Source organism: Lutjanus erythropterus, chromosome 14 (assembly GCF_056507025.1).
Source record: "Lutjanus erythropterus isolate fLutEry1 chromosome 14, fLutEry1.hap2, whole genome shotgun sequence".
NCBI lineage: Eukaryota > Metazoa > Chordata > Actinopteri > Lutjaniformes > Lutjanidae > Lutjanus > Lutjanus erythropterus.
This window is the reverse complement of record NC_139330.1, coordinates 13,467,813-13,488,217: the sequence shown is the minus strand read 5'-3', so window position 1 is coordinate 13,488,217 and position 20,405 is coordinate 13,467,813. Positions and strand designations below refer to the sequence as shown.

The 20,405-nt window shown below is 40.5% G+C and overlaps 1 protein-coding gene across 2 annotated transcripts in view; it reads right to left on the bottom strand.

Moving 5' to 3' along the window:
* The window catches only part of inpp5a (inositol polyphosphate-5-phosphatase A), a 169,951-nt gene extending 158,880 nt beyond the window's left edge, over positions 1–11,071 (bottom strand). Inside the window, exon 1 of one of the 2 annotated variants that reach the window (XM_084735789.1) lies at positions 10,563–11,071. In XM_084735789.1, coding sequence (XP_084591915.1) covers positions 10,563–10,640 — 78 coding nt within the window. In that variant the 5' untranslated portion in view covers positions 10,641–11,071. The remainder of the gene's footprint in view (positions 1–10,562) is intronic. The other variant, XM_084735790.1, reaches the window with a different exon arrangement.
* Positions 11,072–20,405: the final 9,334 nt, after the last annotated feature.

The window sequence follows — 20,405 nt, the reverse complement described above, 5'->3', positions numbered from 1 at the left end:
TCATGTGTGTCAGAAAGTTGTCTCAACTCATGTCTCTTCAGAGAGAAAGACATTTGAAAGACAAGTGTTTGCGTGTTTAGCTCTCAGCACCTTTGTAGCTTCTAACTGAATATCTTAGGTTTGATGTTAAGTTTCTCTCCTGAATCAATGTTTTATACTTTATAGTATCTGCTTTATTTTACTGTTTCATGTACAAGTTCAGCTGGATACCAAGTTACTGCCAATAAAAACCCAAGATTGTCTGATTTTGCTGCTTTAGAATAAAAGCTTTCAAATAACAAAACATGGGGGACTTTTATTGTGAAGACTTTTAATAAAGTTTGTTTATCAAGAACTGCTTAAATCAAGTGCAAATCAGTTAAAATCAGTTAACCCTGTTGTAATGGAGATGCAAATCCCTTCCATAGCGGGCTGATGCACCATGTCAAGCCAGGCCAGCATGCATGGAACAGGGGCAAAAGAGTTGTAGAAGTTACCGATGGAGATGACAAGCCCTCATTGCCTTCAACAGAAAAGGAGCAAAACTTAGCATGTGCTCCAGGGTGTCACGTTTACATCACTAATGATCAGTGCAAGAGCCAATAAATACCCATGACCACTGCAGAGTCATCTGACCCAGGAGTGAATGCCAGATGTTCGTGGGAGTGTGTGGATTTTTATCCAGTGTAAGGGGCTTTATAGTATGAATCAAGGCTTTAATATGACATTACATTAGTGTAATTTGTCAAATATCATCAGATACTATTAAACACATAGTCTAGCATTCATTATAATTAATAATCAAATGTATATAATTGCCACTGCAAGATGCTACACACTGGTGAGAAGTTTGTTGCACTTGTAACTCTGACTTTTCGGTGCCTGCTGGTGGCAACGTTCATCTCTCTCCAACATCTTTTCCTTTTGAAATTCTAATTCCGTGTTATGACAGGATGGAGGAGGGCAGAGCAGGGAGAACACCAAAATAGCATCATCTGATCTTTCTTTCATAAACTTTTCCACTCCTGCAGCAACACACTGGAACAGACTTTTGGCAGAAGAAGAAACGCAAAAATCAAGCTGTCAGATGGAGTATTTAGTCACAGTCTCGGCCGCCGAGCTTCTCCTCATAAAACTTGAGCTTAAAAATCTGGAGAAAACACGGAGAGCTGGACGCGCAGTGAAGACTTGATATTAAGAATAAAGCTGTTTTCACATTGTTAGCTTTCTCCATTTTCAGCCCTTTATCAACACAGCATCACGGCTTGGCATCACACATTTGCACTACTATTGCCAACACTATAAATACACACCCTGAATGCTCAATTACATTATTCAGTTAGGGAATTCACTACCATCAGCCATGTGACTAAAGGCTAAATATAGATTCCACAGTTTATGCTGACTGCAGTAACATCTTCACATGTTTACATAGAATATATTTTAACTACACTGCTCCTCACCACTAATGAGATGCAGAGGAGTTTGTCTGGTAATGACAAGCACTGCATAATAGTCATTGAAGACAAATACTGGGAGAAGTGTAGCTTCCGGGTTTGAGACAGGAATTTTTTCCTGCTCTGTTCTATCTTTGGTGGTGTAAATATGCCAGCTCAGTGGGGTCCGGGCTGTGATAGCCTGAGCTAATGAGCTGTCAGTGGACAGGAGAGGGAGAAACGGAGGGAGGAAGAAAAGGGGGGAAACAGAGAGACATGATGAAGAAAAAGTTTGGAAGTCCAAACCCACGAGGGGGGGAGTATTCATAGTAATCTATTGCATCACCATATGGTCATCTGGGCTTGGCAAACATGAGGTGTATGTAATCAAAAACAGAGTGGTTGTAATCAAAAGAAAACCACAGCCAGTGTCCAGTGTTTACTGCAATGAGAGCACTCGAGGAGAATGCAGCAGCCACCATTAGGACAATGACCAGAGAAATCTATCCACACAGCCTTCGAAAGCACTGCAACACATCAGCTTGCATCCTCAGCAATAAAATGCTAGATGGGGAGTTGGCATCTGTTTGTCTGACTTTAATCATTTGGATTAATCCAACTGAGCTTTCCACTGGAAATTCTCCAAAAGTCATGATATGATCTCTCAGTTACTGTCAGCACGCCAGATTCAGTTACCACCAGAAATCACATAATGGGCAAGGACACTCAAATCATATCTATAGCTTGTTGTCAGTGGTCCAAACCATAGTGGAGAAGGGTGCTTTGTTACTTTTTTGTTGTGTTTATTTAGGTACAAACCACACAAATACAAACAAACCCAGACTGTAAACAGAACTGACAAAGACTTTGAAGCATGGACATACCTGCACAGGCTTGTCTGAATTTCCTCACATGTTCAGGTTATGGAACGCATGTATGAATTATGGGTGGTAGTTTGCAATCAGCACTTGATATTTGGAAGTTTTTCAACCATGAATTCTGCTGTCCAAACTTTCCGAGTTGTTTCCTGTAACTCTTTTGTTGGTACAGTAGATTCCTTCGCACTCCTTCCAAAACAAACCTGCACCTCAGGCGTCATGGTGCTTTTATTTGGTGACACCCAACTCAGGCAGCATGGGGTCCACCTGTTTAAACAAGCCAATACTGAAAAACAAAACACTCCAGAATCTGATGTGACCATGCCCACATACTGGCATGAGTTTGCAACAAGAGATTAACCAGACTGATGGAGTGACTAATGTAATGGCTCTGCTTCATCATCAACTTCGGCTTGGTGGACAGGCCAACAACAGTGAGACTTGTTTGTCAGGCTACCACATTGGAGAAAGAAAACTATGTATTACCTGTTGATTCCACTGGGCACAGCATGTCTGCACCATGGTTTTGATCAGACCTCCAGACAGCTACAACCCCCCACAAGCAGCGTTTCGGAAGTGTTTCAGCAGCAGAGCATTTTGCCCGCCTGATTATGCTGACTTGCTCAGATTTTATTGATTTGGTCCTCTTTTCTTGCTTTTTATGCTTCTACCATGGATAAGTGGGTTGCATAGTTAACCAGTATCTTTTTTTGTCTGTATTTATGATAGCAAGTCTACACAGGGTCTTTTATTTTCAAAATCGCCCGGATTCTCTCTGCTTTTTCTGTGTCTGACTTCCTGCTTGCTCTATCTGCATTGTGCAGATTGACGCAAGCAACCGTCAAAACATGTATACTAAGGGAAGCAGAGCGGAGAGCTAATTCTGGGATGTACAGAGACGCTGCTGGTGGCATCAAAAGCACTGTGTAGAATGGCAGCTATCTGCTCCAGCTGATGTGACGCGGCCGTTAGGCAGCGCAGCCATGTCTGGTGGAATCTGTTGATATTTAAAATTTTCCAGCCAGCCACCATCAGCCAAGCAACTGCCGTTTCAGCTGGGGGATTTGTGCAAGCGGCAAGTTTCCTATGTTCACTACCCCACGTATGCTTTCTACGCCCAATAAGTAAGAAAAATGAACTCGCAAACTGTCAAAAAAGGAGATATGCTTACACCAGTTTTCCACATTAAATGGAATAATACAAACATACACCTTCTGAATCCAAGTTGCTCTTTCTTACCAAACAAAGACAAAATTAATTGCCTTGTTAATTCATCATAAAACTCGAGAGGAAAAAAAAAAAATAAAACTCCCCAAAATCCTCTTGGTTAGTTTTTTCTGCTGTTCCAACAATCACCAACTCTGATTTCTAATTTACACGTGAAAATATTCTGACTTAACAGGCCGTTTTCTTCTCAGTCGTTCTTCGGCTCAGTGGGTGCATGCTGTGCCATTTAATTAAGTTAACAAACTAAGTTGACAACATCTGTCCAAAAGATCACCCAAAATAAAACAACTGGTTACGGACTCTACCCTGATATCAGCCGATCACTGATAGCCAATACAGTTGTACAATCGCCCACGCTTTCGAGTATTCAATTTATTTATTCACCAATTTGTGCATTAACTCACTTTTAGCCTACATTCGTGGGATGGCTGTTGGCAGGCATAACAACTGACAACAGTTGACAGACAGCAGAATCTTAAATTGGCTTCATCCGTGGTGAACTGTGTACAACAGGCTGACTTTGGATTAGGAATCCCACAGGACCCTGGGGAATCCCACAGTGCCTTCCCACTGCATCTTCAGGATGGGAACGGATAATAAAACCAAGCCTGGGGAGTAGATATCCTAAGTCTTGTGGTGACTTAATGTACATTGCAGGATAATGTATGTTTCATCAAAGTATTTAAAGCTTCATTATGATCCAACAGTCATTTAATAGGACGCAACTGTTTCAGCACAAGGTCAAAATGCTACATTATTTGCTAAACATAGGACTAAATTGTGGGACACCAGTTTTTGAGCCATATCAGTACAAGTGATGGAGTCCAAATATTATCACTTGCACATTAAAACTTGAAGCAACAACATAACTGAAAGAGAGGTAAGACTAAAAAGGCTGGATTATACCCCAAATTGACATGTACATGGACAGCTGCAGACACCATGGACGCCTACTAGTTCTGTTAATATAGATGTGTTCCACACCTGCACAGTAGATCAGCGTCTTGTTGGCAATGTGAACAAGTCACGTAGATGTCCACACAGAGCCTATGCAAACACCCACACATGATGACATTTTTTATGTCATGCAGACCTTAGTGGACCCTCAGGCACTCATGGACACATAAAGTATAATAATAGATTAAAAATGAAGAAGAAAGTACAGATTTTTATGGTAATAAATGAATAAGATTAGAAATAAAGCTGTTTTCAGCATAACTGATTACCTTATTGAAAATGTAAAGCTCTTGGCTGGTGGGGCACTTTACTTTTAATGGTTAATTGTTGATGATGGATGCTTTAAACACGGGAGAAAGCCATGTTTGTCGTCATAATTGGATTCACTGAGGATGGCTCAGAGGGCCAACAATAGAAATGGAAAATGACCTGAGCTTGACTGTTTGTCTTTTGCTTTAGGTGTTCAAACAATAACTGATAACTGGACTCAGAGAGAATTCAAACGGGGTGAATAACACGACAAGGCTGACCACCAGACTAGCATTTTTAGCTTCAAGGCACTTGTTTTGATCACCATGCACAGGCCACATTAGTGATTATTTTCCATATGAAATGGAAAACATCAAGAGGAATCATGTAACAAGTGTTTAAAAAAGGCAAACTCAGACAATTAAGTGAAAGACAGCATCTTAGTACAACAGTTCTGTGTTATTTAATAGAAAAAAATTTAAGTGGAACTTTTACTCCCCACACTCCAGCTTCTCCCTGATATTCTGCATGGTCAATGTGGATTACATGTGATATAGAACAATATTTCATCCAGTGGCCTTTGTGCATAGCCTGTATTGGCATAATGAAAGGGAAGAAATTAAAATATCCCTACCCAAAGTGACTCAGCGATTGCAGACCTCTAATCTCAAGTTCACACAAAAAAAAATCCAGCAATAACACTCACTGACAATAATATCAGTTACACAACAATAGCTATTGAAAATTAACTAACATTAGTCACCATAAGCTACTGGTCAGGCCAGGTCAACACATACACATTCTGCAACTATGCGTTGAGCCAGAAAAAAACATGCACTACCTTGTTTGGATTTTTTTTAAACCAATCACAAACGTCTCTGACTTAGCTAAGCCCAGGATGCACTGAACGGTGCTGCTGCAAAATAGTATCAAGGGAGAACTTGTTTTGGTGGAACATTTGCACGGTGAGAGGCGAGCTCTCACTGCAAAAGAAAAGGTAACAGCTACTAGCTTGTTTATGTCTGTACCATTAGCGTTTGAGGCGCTAATTTGTTGTTTGGGTTGCAGCTTAGAGGTTGTTCTTCTTTCCCAGGGACTTTGAAAAACGTAGAAAGCAGACACCGCAATGGCGCTTGAAACACGCGACCAATGGCAGACTTATACCCGCAGTGTGTTCCCTCTCATGTCCAGTGTGCTCTCTGCACAACCCAAATGTTGCCAAATACCTGCAAATCCAAATCCCCTAGAGGAATAATAGCATTCAATAATGGCGCCAACAACAGCTGATCTTAAACGTATTGATCAAACCTTTACATTTGTCCACAGAGGGCTTGAACGGTATTCATTTTTTCATACCTTCATACCCTCTTTTTTTTTTACCGGGCTTTGCGGTATTAGGTGAAAAGAAAGAGTGTCTGTATTTATGACGGTATTGAAAAACACACCATCAGTATTTCTTAGTACTTTCTTAGGACCCTGGTACACTGCAATACCTGTATACTGCCCAAGCCTTGTCCACAGCCATCTTAACCTTTTCATCTTAAGGTACCTCTTTCTCCTACACCTTTAATCAACAAGAGAAAAAATTCCATGTATATTTTACATTAAAGGCTTTAATCAATACTTACAGAGTGGCACTCCTTGCTCAAACACAACACAACTGCATGTTGAGGCAGTGTGTTTACATTTGTAATGGTTGTAAACACAGGAGCCTGCAGCCACGTAATTTGAGCCGTAATGAGCAAAGGAAAGTTACAAAAGTGTATTTTTCAGCTAGAAACCAAACTGTATGACGCAATATGGGAGTATACCTGCAACACAGAGGGATGATGCATTTCATATTGTATCCTGTAGAATCAGGGTCAGGCTACGAAGCCATAACACAGAATCTTCTCTTCTACAACGGACCTAATAGTGATAAAAAGGGAGTCCACAAAGACTTCATTCAATCCATATATACATCATAAGGGGTGCCGAAAAACTGCAGGCTATAGATGGTCTCATATATGACGAGAACACCCACTCATGAACGGAAACATGCTCTAATGTCCAGTTTAGCTCCGTCTGTTAGAAGTCTGGTGGAGGGAAAAAAAAAAAATCCACAAGACACTCAAAGCATGCTGCTTGTGAGAGGCAGGCTATTTATAGGCTTACTCCAGTGAGGGAGACGGCTCTTCCCTCATGTTTGGGATCAGCTCTTCACACGGGTGAAAGGAGGGAGGAAGAGGGGGACTCTCTATTGACACAACACTGAAAGTGACACAAACTGTTTGAACTTGAAGCATTGGATTATAACAGTTACACTCTGCAGTATAATTAAGTGCCACTATGCACCAAACCACAGCCTCACACAGAAAAATAAAACAGCTAAGAGTCATGATAACAGCCGTGGAAATCATTCAACAACCTGCACCGACACTCCTTAGGAGGCCTGACACACCCATTTTTACACAGAGCATGCTTTTGCTTTCTCCAAGCAAGCAGCTTTATCAAGAGTGCATATTTGAATTCTGGTTGTTTTCATTATGATGCAAATAGGACGTCGGTGCGTACAATCTCGACTGGCATCAGTGTTATTCATCTACTCAAGGAAATACCCAGTACTTCTAGCTCAGTGAGATACAACAAGCAGCTCTGATGTGAATTAAAGAAATAACTAGAAGGTGTAAAGCATCGGCTACCTCTCTGTGTGTTGCAGAAAAGCTTAAAGCTACTAGAAGGAGTTTTTAACTGGTTATAAAACTGTCGCCTGTATATGACCATATGATCATTCAAGAGAAAAGTGGTGATTTCTATATAGTTATTCTTCATGCCTGCCACAGGGTCAGAGTCTTCTTGAAATCAGATGAAACAAGCCGACATTTTCATTTTCCCAGGGTCAGTTAAAGTGAGTAGTACATTAGTCAGTTCAAAAGATTTTTATCTGCATAATTTGTCTTTATATTTGTTGTTACTACAGTGGAAACACTACAGCTTTTGTGCAAAGGGGCCTTGAAAATGAACAAAATCAGAAGGTTTCTTGTACTAGCTGTAAGTAAATGGTAAGCAAACAGCTTATGATATGGCCTGTATATGTTTTTTATTCATTTATTGCATGTATTCTAACACGTGAAATTGTCTTTTACATAAGGATGGGAATGCCATTATCGAGACTGCTTATCAATTCCCGTATTAAAACTTGATAAATTTTCTGTGTGGAAAAAAGTAGGTCTACACAGGTTTCCAGCATCAACACAATGGCTGTGCTGCTTGGTTGGCTACTCATGTGTACAGTGTCAAATACATGGCATTCCTGGAATTTAAGGATGTTTCAGCATAACCCCGGTGTTTCCACCCTTGCTTAAAATGATCATATTGCAGACATTTCAATAAGTACTGTTGTTATCTGTCTTGAAATGAAGCCATGGTTTGGACCATGTCTTTGTCTCCACCATGACTCCGTCTTGTTGCAAGTTTCCAGCGGCATAGACACATAGCTTTGATGTCATTACTTTGCGTTGCACAGAAAAACATGCCAGTATATATTAACAAGAACTGATAAGCTCAGAGGCATACAATTCTGATGGATGGGCCAATTTGGAGCCAGTTCTGAACTGGAACCAGTTCTTGACTCTAGGCTAGCACAATTAAAGGCAATATTATCGAAATTGCAGTACGGCAAAGTGCAAGATCCCAACTGCAGAAGCTGTAACTATTTGATTAAGGAAAAATGTGTGACAAAACAGCATTATACTGAAGTGCTGCAGAGACGCCCTGGCCAAGAAATCTTGTTCTCCAGATGTAAGAAAGCATGTTTGTTCGGTGCAGACTCCAACAAAAGTCACATCATCATGACTTAAATAGTTTTTTGTTTTTCAGTGAAAGTGAAAATGAAAACTGAAAAGCAAAAATGCATTCCCACTAACCGTAAAATACATCGCAACTGCAATATCTGTCAAAATTGCAATATGATATTTTTACCGTATCCTGCAACTTTAACCGTTAGTTCAGTGAGATACTGCGGGGTAGCTCTGACTTGAACCAGAGAAGTAACTCAAAGGTGTAAAACATCAGCTGTCACACTGCATGTGACAGAAAGACTTAAATAGACGGCAAGTAAGCAGAATATTCAGTGACAGTGGTCAACTATTATACTCCTCTATAGAGAAAATAACACCACAAGGCAAGCAACCACAAAACTTACATTACGCCTTCAGAGTAGTATATGGTTTGTGCTTCCTTAGAAACAAACCTCATTTAACTTACATAAGTTTGGTTTTACTTGCCACGCCAGCCTAAATCAGTGGTTCTCAAAGTGGGGTCCTTCAGAGAGCGTCCTCAGCAAAAAGGGGAGTAAACTAACTATAATTCCATCCATAAGTAACACAGTGACAGAATGGATGACTGTTTTGGGTCATGGGTTTAACACACTTTCTGCAATAAATTGTCTACAAGCAAAAAATCCTGTCCGATGGGGGACCCTGGGTCAAAACCTGATTAAATGTGGTTCATAGCAAACTGCTATTGCATGCCTGATTGACTTGAATTTAATTTGAAAGGTGTTTGTCTTAAGGAATCCCCTCTGAGTTGTTTTTAGGTTTAAAGATAATAAAGCCTTAACAATTGAGCCCGACTGATACAGGATTTTTGAGACCGCTTTAGTGGAGAAAAATTCACAGTTTCTAGACCTTTTCTGTGTGGCTTGTGCACCAATATGACAACACAGAGGTTCTCATGACTTCATTCAATAATTCTGTTGAAGAATAATTAAGCTAAAAATTCTTTAGCCTGTTAAATAATTTAACTCATACATTGCCGACAAATTCTAAAAATGAACACTGAGACAATAGAGAATAAATAAAATAAAATAAATTAATGCTTAATACACATCAGCATCAATTAAATGCTGAATAGTTTAATACTGACAATCAATTAGAGGCAGGTTGCAAAAGAAGCATAATTTCTCAGCATTTACATCTGCAAGGGTTTTCATATCTGTGCATATCAGAAAACATACATGCTGATATATCTATGAGAGACACATAACAGAATCAAAATCAGAAATACTTTGTTGATCAGCAGGAGGGTTACTGGTTGTGTTGGTCCCATTCAAGAACAGACGTATATGTAAACATAGTGAAGTAAAGAAAATAGAAATAATATGCATGTAGAAATATGAGTATTATACTATTACGCAACAATAAACAGAAACAGTGATACACATAAATAATGTAAGCAAACAAAAGTGCTGAAGATGACGGATATAGTAAGTGTGGTAAGATGCAAAAATATTATAAAGAGTATAGGTTGGCCGAAAGAGCAAGCTGATATCTATCAGTCGACCAATAAATCAGTCAGGCTCTATTTCATAGTCAATCAGTAATCAAACTAGGATCACTGTAGATTGCAGTCAATCAAAGCCCAGCCCTATTTCTTCTTTTGTTGATAAAACTTAAAGTTCAAATGTGGTATTTCTCATTTTGCTGGTCCACAGGTTGAACACCCCTGAAGGTTACGGGTTGGATCATATAAAACCAAGACAATCATGGCAACACTGCAGCACTAACAGGCAACAGATCCTGATCAATACTCACACCTCGACATTCACACACATCAAGAAAAAGACGTGACAGAGAAAGTGGGTTACAGCATGTGTACAACCCCAAACACACACGGAGCTAGCATGGTTATGAGAGGCCCATGTGTTTATGTGTGACAGTGTATGTGTTTGACTTGACACACACGAGTCGTGACCAGCTGAGACGTTATTAAGCCTCACACGAGGACGGAGTTGACTGCATGATAAAAGACACAAGTGGAAACACAGCAGACAGCGTGTATCAATGGAGAAACTCACATCCTCGAACAGGGATCCAACGTTGGCTGTCACCAGCAGTATTCCTGTGCCTTGCGCTGCTGTCAGCTTCCCTGCCATAATTCTCTCTCGCAGGTGGGTCGAGGACTTGCACAGCGGACTTTATAGGTAAGAAGCGAAAAAAAGGAAAACACACGCAAACAGAAGCAGGCGATCGTCTCACGAAACTGGTTAGAAGACTGGGAATTTGCCACTGAAGCCGGGGTTGAGGCGGCTCGGCTGGAGCATATTTTTCAGCAGTGGCCGTGCATCTACCAGGAGTTGCTTTGCAGTGGAAGCTCCGTTGGCGGCGGCGGTTAGCGTGCTGCTTTCTTCTCGCTACTTTTTCACGTTCAGAGCCATCGCAAAAGTTTCCGTTTTAATCCACGGCGAGCGCCTGTGGGCTCTGGTTCATTTCAGCGACGAGTGTTTCACCTAGCTTTTTGTGCAGTGTAAAAGTCTCCCTCCGAAAGCAGGACTCTCAGCCAGGACCATTGCCTTCACTGTTCAGAGGCGATAGGCTGGAGTCCTTCACTGCTCTGACGTCACCGTGCCAATGGAAACACGGGGCCGCCTTAAAGGGCCAGCGCACGGTAAACACAGCGGCGCTGCCTCCAGCACCGCGGAGTCCATTATCGGACACAACTGGAGTAGACTTTTTCAGTTTGTCCGTCACTGTAACTGCAGTTTAAGTTTGTTTCACAGTATAAGTAATTGCCTTTTGTTTATGTAAATTTCCTTTTTTTAATGTCAAAATAAATGTTTGGGGCATTATGCTGCAATTCATTGCAAGTCAGAAGTTAATATTTCTTTTTCTGAAAATAGACTTTCATTGGGGTTTTTTGCAAATAAATACAATGTATCAAAAATGTGCAAGTAGGGTGCATAATACAACAACATTTTGATTATACGAAAACAAACAAGCCAACAAACAAAATACATTAGAATACATGGAGTACAAGAATTTCAGGGTTGGATTTATTTGATTAAATGTTCAAGCTGCTCCAGGGAAAAGCCAGACTCCAGTCCAAAGTTATTTCCAAGTTGGCATAGAGACCATGAAGTGGGGGGACATCCAGCTGTATGTCAGGGGTGCCTTAGTCAGCCACACCTCTCTCCACAGAACAAAAAATGAAGAACAAAAATGTTCTTCCTTGTTTGCATTTCATTAAACCAATCAAAAACATCTTGGTTGGCCCTAAGCTTAGGATGCATTGAGGTGCTGCTGCAAATCAGTGTTGACGGGGGACTTGTTTTGGTGGAACATATGCCTATTGGGAGGTGAGCTCTGGCTTCAAAATGACTGCATCACTGCAAACGTTTGCTGCAAAAAATTATTATGTTCATACCTTTAGTGTCCCAGGAGCAAAATCTGCTTTTTTTTAGTGCAGGTTGCAACTTGGAGGTTGTCCTTGTTTCCTGGCAACTTTAAAAAATGTAGCTAGTGGATGCCGCAATGCCGCTCGAAGCAAGCAACCAGTGGCAGGACTTATACAAGCAGTGTTCATCTGCAGAGTAGGACTGGAGGTGCCCTCACACCTTCACCTTCTTCAAAGACAGTTCAAATATTTCAGCACATAATTTCTTCCACTTACTTGATGTGAGATTTGAGACATTGATTTGAAAGAGATGAGAATGTGTTTGCACCCTGTATGTTGACCAAAATGTAAAATGATCTCATATTACTAGGTGCCAGCATTAAAGTTACATGCATGATTTTGCATCAGAATACAAGCCTAAAACCTTTAACTTATTGGTTGTGCATGCCAGCACAGCAGCTTTTAGACAGTTTTCTGTTGTTTGCTAATAGAAGGAACGTGACAAGAGGCATCGTCACACAACACAAGTCAACGGAGACCATGGATAACCAAAGTCAATGTTTCCCCCTCTGGTGTGGGCGGGGCTTAAATGCACTATCTTTGTTCTTGTCTTCCAATCTAAATATGTCTCAGTGCATCTGCCAGGAAAACATGGATACCCACAGAAAACTGATGTTTGTATGGTAAGTCTCTTAAATTCACAAGCATCACTAAAGTAGATGATTAGCGCATATAAATATAGACAGGAGGGATAGGTGAGTGCCACATGGTTGCAGAGACTTCATTAAGCACAACTCAAATGAATGGAAATAGAAGTTGCAACTACTTGTTGTTGTTAGAGCTCGTTTCAGAACAAAAAACACTACATACAGTAAAAAATGACGAAAAAGCAACTCTTGCTGCTGTTCACTGTGTGGGCCGGTGCAATATTGCTGTGACGTCAGGTGCGTTTACGTCCGTGAACTCAAGCTAGATGGATCTTGCCTGAGTTTCTGACTTGGAATTACAATTTAAAATACCTTTGCAATTTTCTGTGCTGGAGAAGATATTCCTTGCCCTAGTTCTGTGCACAGTGGATTGCAGCATAAACTAATGGAGTGATTTGCATGAAAATATTGAAAGGGTGAATCTTTCTGAACTTTTAAGAAACAGCCTCAAGGTTCAGAGATGCCATCTACAAAAATGCAGCTTCCTTGTCAGCGCATATTTGTTCATGATAGAGATGTAGGACTGGATAGTATTCTATATTGTGTATAATATTGTGAGATGAAACCAGATATCATCTTAGATTTTGGAGATCATTATATTATGATGTGGCTTGAGTGTTGTGTTTTCCTGGTGACCAGACATCTTGAAAAATTCAGGACTTTCCCTAAGTACGAGCAGTTGTCCCAAATTCCAAATCTTGTCCTTTTTACCTCAAAATGAACTTTTAATACTAATAGATAATATGAACAAGCTAAAATGAGAGCTGTTTGTGTGCCTTATGAGTTTTGAGGGCAAAAATGGGGAGGACACCTGATTTGGAAAAATTGAAAACTGCTGCACTGACCAGTCATTGTGGTTTGTTTTCCAAGTGTTGACTTTGACTTTCACATATTTAACAGTTCATTGACCCTGAATGTAATATTCTGGTGGCAACGCCCACCACGGCCAAGTGACCATGCGACCGTTTCCACCTCCAAATCACCCACCCCAAATTTCACCCATTGTCATCTGATCACTCTAAAGTGATGTTACTTTCTGAACCTACCAAACTGTTCTAGCTGTTCTTCTTTAAAAAATGTTTTTTGGGCTTTTATGCCTTTAATCAACAGGACAGAAAGGGAAGACAGAGAAGCAAAGAGCCATAAGCAGGAGTCAAACTCACCTGTTCTAGTTGTTCTACTACTTGCCTTTACTCACTAAGTCATTATAATAATATAATCTCAATATTGAGATATCAGGTCTAAATATTCTGATATTTAATTTTGCAGATATCGCCTAGTGCTTCCTTGATTTTCTCAAGTTACACAAATATGCAAAAAGTTTCCACCACTCAACCAATACCCCCTGTTCCCTGCTCTTACTCTCTTGGTTACACTCGTTCCACTTTAAAGACGAATGGTATGCACATCTATCTAAGCATACACGATGAAAGACCGTAATTAATTCAAGGCATTTAGTAACGTGAAATGAAATTAACAAATGAAAAGTACTTGAGTTTCTAAGAAGAGGTCAGGCAGAAGCTGTACATCCCGACCTCAGATGTTAAAACTATAGGTGCTAGGTGTTTCAAGGGCTGAAGCATTATAATTTTATTCAGCCAGTCCTTTGATACCATTTCTTTACTTACCAGTCCATGCCAGTGCATTAAAAACATATATAATATTATTATTTTTAACACCAGCATACTACTAACCATCTATGTTCTTATATAGCCTGACTTGGGTTAGAAAAAAATTCAGCATAAGAGATGCTGCTGGGAAGGAACAGGGTCCCATTTTGGGGGCTGATATAGTATATTAAATTAATTTTATATAAATCATTTGGACGTGTCACAGCTGGAAAAGCACAGGTGTAAATAATAAAATTAATGATAGCTGAATTCCATTTAGCTTCTTCGGTTTCCTGCTTTCCTGGTATTTTGCATGCTAGCTCGCTGTCACACTGTTGTGACTGATTGAGACACTTAAATAAAACTGAGACACCATTAATGTCTTTAGTAAAACCTGCGCTCTTTCTCTTATGATTAAGTCAAAATGCTGTGAAAAGGGTCAGGAAGCTCGAAAAGTATTACACTTAACCCAGACTGATCCAAATAAACATGAAACATGCACACAAACACCCACAACTTCTAATATAAGCAACATTTTAAGTACCTCATGCCATGCGGTGGACGACAACACACAGAAAGTTACAGATGTTACCTTTAAAGTTGCACCACTGAGGGGCACATTCAGCACCAGTCAAATGTTTACTGTAATTTAGCTTGCTAAGGGCGGCATGATGGTTGGCGCAGTGGTTAGCGCTGTTGCCTCACAGCAACGTTTCAAATCCCATTTCAGGGCTTGCATGGATTTGCTCCAGGTGCTTCCCCGGCATCAAAAACATGTATCCCTGACCAACATGCTGGCACAGACCTGATAACCCCGAGCTGAGAATATGCAGTGTGAAAAGCCCTACATATTATAAGATATGAGATAACAGCCAACTTGTCAGCAAACTTGACTATTACTAACAGTCACATCGATGTTCCTGTTAAGATTCTTCTGGGTAATGGAGCATCTTGGTCATGTGGGTTGTGCAACATGTTGAAATTATCAGAAGTTGTGTTGCCTATGTGTATGTGCAAACTGTTACGTGGAAGCCATGTGTTAATGTGTGTTTGCAAACTGTTACATGGAAACTATGTTTTTATTGGTATGTGTATGTGCAAACTGTTATATGGAAGCTACTGACGTCTTTTCTTTCATTATATACTATATTTGATTTTATCTTCCGTGGAACTGCAGGACAGGACAAATTTCCCAACAAGTATGTTAAAGCTTATCTTATCTTATCTTATCTTATCTTATCTTATCTTATCTTATCTTATCTTATCTTGTCTTGAACTGAACAATTTGTTTAAAGGACAGTTCAAATTATTTTAAGTGGGGTTTTACTTATGTACTTATCAGTTGTCAGTGTATTGCCTGCAGTAGATGCCAGTCAGCACACCCCCACTTTGGACAAGTACCAGCATGGATGCTGAGCACTTTACTGCCGTGTAACATGTCGGCAGCAAAACATATTTTAGATGATTACAAAATCCAAAAAAGCAGTTTAAGTGTACGCTATATTTAGAATATTTTCACCACTTTATTTTGCCGTCAGACAGCCATTTCAAATGGGAAACTTCCACTGTGTAAGCAAATTATAGCTCTCTCCAAAGCAACCAGACTCATTAGGGGAAACAAGAGTCATTTTACCCCACAGAACATAAGATCTTTTAAACCGAAGACAGACAATAACCCAAACAATCTAACAAATCAAAGCCCTCTTGTTTTCTATGTGGTAAAATTACTGTTTTTCCTTCAGGAGTCTGGTTGCCTTGGAGATAGCAATATTTGGCTTCCATAATAGCAGTTTCCCATCAGAAAAGGTGAGTAAAGTGGTGGAAATATTCTATATATTGCATACACTTGAACTGAAATTGAACCCCACTTAAAATCTCTAATGTAGTCTGCTTCAGTGCCTTCCAAATTTCAATCAAAATAAAGGTTCAAGACAACAGGTGTGATTTTCATCACTATGGATACATCATCATCACACCTATGATTAGCCTTGACAAGAACCTCTGCGACCTTGTGGACGCCAAACAGCAGATAGTTATCACACTAATCTAAGTAACTGGGCTCAATCAGCATTGGCAGACCTGACTCACGTCCTGACATGTTGTGCTACAGAATTCAGACTGTAATTGCCCTTTCCATTGCGTGTTTTCATTAAATACACTCAGACAACCCTTCACCAAATGTGAACACACATTCTTAAGATCAAAAGATTTCCTGTTTAGGTTTTGGCAAGAAGATCTTGGAAAATTTCATATTGAGTGGAAACCAAATCTGTGTGCATGACTGGATTTTGAGGAGTGCCAAGCCCTTGTGTAGGGGATTATTGTGAATGGGAATTACATTATATCAGCCTTTCCTGGCTTCACAAAACCTGTTGGTTGACAACAAATTGCTCATTCAGCATTAGCTCACCTGTTTACTGACACAAGGCTTAGGACAGAGCTGGAGAAATGCTAACTTAGGCTGAAGAGTATGTCTGATGACAGTAAGCAGAGATAAATGTTATGATAAATGATATGTTGTGTCCACCTGTTTGAAGGCAGTGGGCTGACAGCCGTGGTCATCAGCCAAATTTTAGGAAGAAAAATGATCAGTGATGTTTTCTGTCACCTTTTAGTGTCCATAACCGAACATCTGGCAGAAGCACAGCGTGACTCTTCTGCATCATTCACAGGTCATCATCTATTAATTACAGACATGCTTTCACGCAGCATGATGTGATCTCCCCTGATGATTTTGAGGGAGCCTGGGACCATAAATAGCTCACTTCAGTCAAAGGTAGCTTGAGGTCAACTGCATAGGGCAGGCATATGACACGCTGGATAACAGTGCAGTGAGCTCCTCTTCCAAAAAGGACAGATGAGTTAACAGAATCAGATCGAGAGCTCGCTTTATTCACTGAGTTTACGTAAATCTTTAGGCTTCTCGCTGCTATAATACAAACCCAAACTCCCAAAAAAGTTGGGACGCTGTGTGAAACATTTTGACACATATTTCTTTGAATGCCATACAGAGACAAGATATTTAATGTTTTGTTTTTGTAAATATGCACTCATTCTGAATTCGGTGCCTGCATCACGTCCAAGAAAGTTCTGACAGGGGCATGTTTACCACTGTGTTACATCACCTTTTACTTTAACAGCACTTAGTAAGCGTTTGGAAACTGTGGACACTGTTTCTTTTTGCTTGACTTCAGGTGCTCTGAGGTCTCTGCTGTCATAGTTTTGCGCTTCATAATTCACCACACATTTTCAGTTCTGGACTGCAGGAAGGCCAGTCTAGTACACTCACTCTTTCACTGCAAAAACACAGCGTTGAAACACATGTAGACTGTGTCTCGGCATTGTCTTGCTGATGTCCCTGAAAAAGACGTCATCTGACTGGCAGCGTATGTTGCTCCATAACCTGTATACATCTTTAAGCATCAGTGGTGCTTTTACAGATGTCTGTGCCTGTCATAAAACTGTTGAAGTATAAGACTGCAAAGATACAAATTTAGAAAGATTACTCAACCAAGATAACGCCGCAAGAGATGTTGATGACATATATTGTGTGAGACCAGAGATGTAGTTCACTGGTTTCAGTCAAAACTAACCTATTACAAACCTACCTCAAACTGTGACTGTCTTGGCTTCTAAAACTATCTTTTAAATCATATGTGTAATTCATGGCACAGTTAAAACAAGAGCAAAACATTATTTGTCTCTCTTCATTGACAGCTGTTCATGTTTTTTTCCTAAGTAAGGTCCCATGGGGCAGATTGGCCGGGGTGTGACTTCACCTCTCAGTACTGTCACACATGCTGGCTTTTGAACTTTGAGCTAGTAACAGCCTGGATGGTCCTTAATAGCCTCGAGGACATGACTTCCATGATTTCAGCGTGGACTCAACAGACCACAGCACACTTTACCACCTTCGGTCCGTCCATCTCAGACGACCTCGGAGTTGGGGTTTGTATATTTTGTGTGAATTGTTCTGAATGTCACCACATTCAGTGAGCGTCCAGCTGTGCAGAGATGACAGGAGGGAATGGTGGCAATCCTCAAATGGCTAAACGATGGCTCATACAGCTACAACATCAACCTAGTGTGTGTGTGTGTGTGTGTGTGTTTGGGGAAGGCGGGGGCACGGTCATGGCTCACTAAGAGTCTTTGAAGAGAGCTGAGAGATTATCGCCAAAACGAGAGCGCTCACAGCTGTGTCTGGCATGGGAGAGTGTGTGTGTGCGTGTGTGTGTGTGTGTGTGTGTGTGCGTGCGTGCGTGCGTGTGTGAGGAGAGAGAGTGTGTATCTTTCTGTGACGCCCATGTCATGGTTGTGTTTGTATGAGTGTATGTTTATTTATGTGCTGTTTCACCATGTTCTGTTTGTGTGAACATGATATGGCGCAGAATATCTATAACCAGAAGAGGATGATGATAATACTCACAGGGAAGAGATCATTGCCAGTCCTATGGTGTGTATATGTACAGAGTTTTAATTAAAAGGGATCAGTCCACCCTTGAAAACAATCTAAACTAGATAACATGTCTTTTGTTGAATGTATTACAGTAAACTTGGTACCATTATAGCTTTAGACTGTGTGGACTACTGGAACAGTCTCAGTCTGACTGACGAGTGTTTGTCATAAAGTTAACCATATATGCTTACAGTAAGTCATGCCGGGGCTGGAAGACTGAGAGTTAATGGTTTTGCTCAGGAGGAGGTTGAAAGAAGACAAAGCTGAAAAAGCCGTGTCCTTAATAGGCAGAAGAAGAAGGAAGAAAAGGATAGATGAAGGATGAGGAGGACAGAGGAGCGAGGAGGGGAAAATGAAGTCGGTGCCGAGTCATTAGACGAAGAGCTTAACAAGCCAAGCATGAAATAACAAATGAAGCTAATGTTAAGAGGGATAGTGCAACGTTTTGGGGAATTCCAGAAAGTGGCAAGGCGAAATTCATCCATGTGTTGACATAGTGACTACTCACAGGACTAAACTACTCTTAGCTTGTGAGATAACTGCTGACACGCTGGTCCCCTGGGACTGTCTACTCTCATGAGCTTCTGTCTACTTTCTCTGTACTGGGCTGTCTACTCTTCCCTGGTATTTTGTTCTAGAGGTTGCACATAATTTTATTCAATAGTGAATTTTATTGAGGGATAGGAGAAGAACTGCTAAGTGCTTGCGAAACAGATTTTTAGCATCAACTCCTGTCTTAAAAGTGTGAGATTTGTGAAAAGAACAGAGGGGAGGCATATTCCTAAATAAAATTTGAATAAAGAGGTACAAATTCCAATGCTTTGTCTTGAAATAACCGTTTCTAGCACAATAATTAGGCCTTAATTCTAACATATGGATTAGGGGTTAGGGATGTTGAGCTTGAGCAGAACAGTCTGATTTTTTGTCCTTCTCCCCATGAATCTCTACGTTAATTTCAGTAGGAAATAATCCGACTTTGAAATCATCATCAATCAAAGTCAGCCCAGTGCCATCATGGCTTTTTATCTCACCCTCTATTCATTTTTCTTGTGCATTGTCCACCAAAAAATGATGACAAAATGTTTAGACAAGCCACAAACTGTGTGTTCACACTGTGCGTGTCAATAAAGATTCATTTGAAAGCTCAGATGCAGGCAGGTTTGTTAACTAGCAATATTACTAATAAGGCAGAAATATGCAACCTTGATAATATGTTCCATCCTGTGTGCTGAAAATCCAATCAAATTCAAGAGCAGAGAGGGGGAAATTCCCCCACTAACAACTGTCTGCAAACTATTTTACTTCTGGAACAGTTCCAACTCGGAAATGGGTCAACATTTTGATAAATGAGCTTGTTCGTGTTCTTGCGAGGAGATAGATGAGGATACTGATACCACTCTCATGTCTTAAATATGTAGCTGGGGCCGGCCGCCAGTTAGCTTAAATGTTAACTGGCAAGTTGTGGTTTTATAACGGGGGACGTGAGTCTCTGCTGGCTGCCTAGCAACCTTGTAGTGATGACAACACTGCAGGAAAGTCACGGCTCTCAGCCAAGAAATAGTTACAACATGTAACCCTGAGTAAAACCACATTTGGTTATTGCTTTTACATTTCTGTTGGTTTGTGTATTAAAGGTGGAGTAAGCAATTCTGGAGAAAGATTATTGATTATTGAGTCTAATAGGTCGATTCCAGGTGCCAATCCAAAGTGTCAGGAAATGATGACATGAGAATGAGACAAAACAATCAGCTATC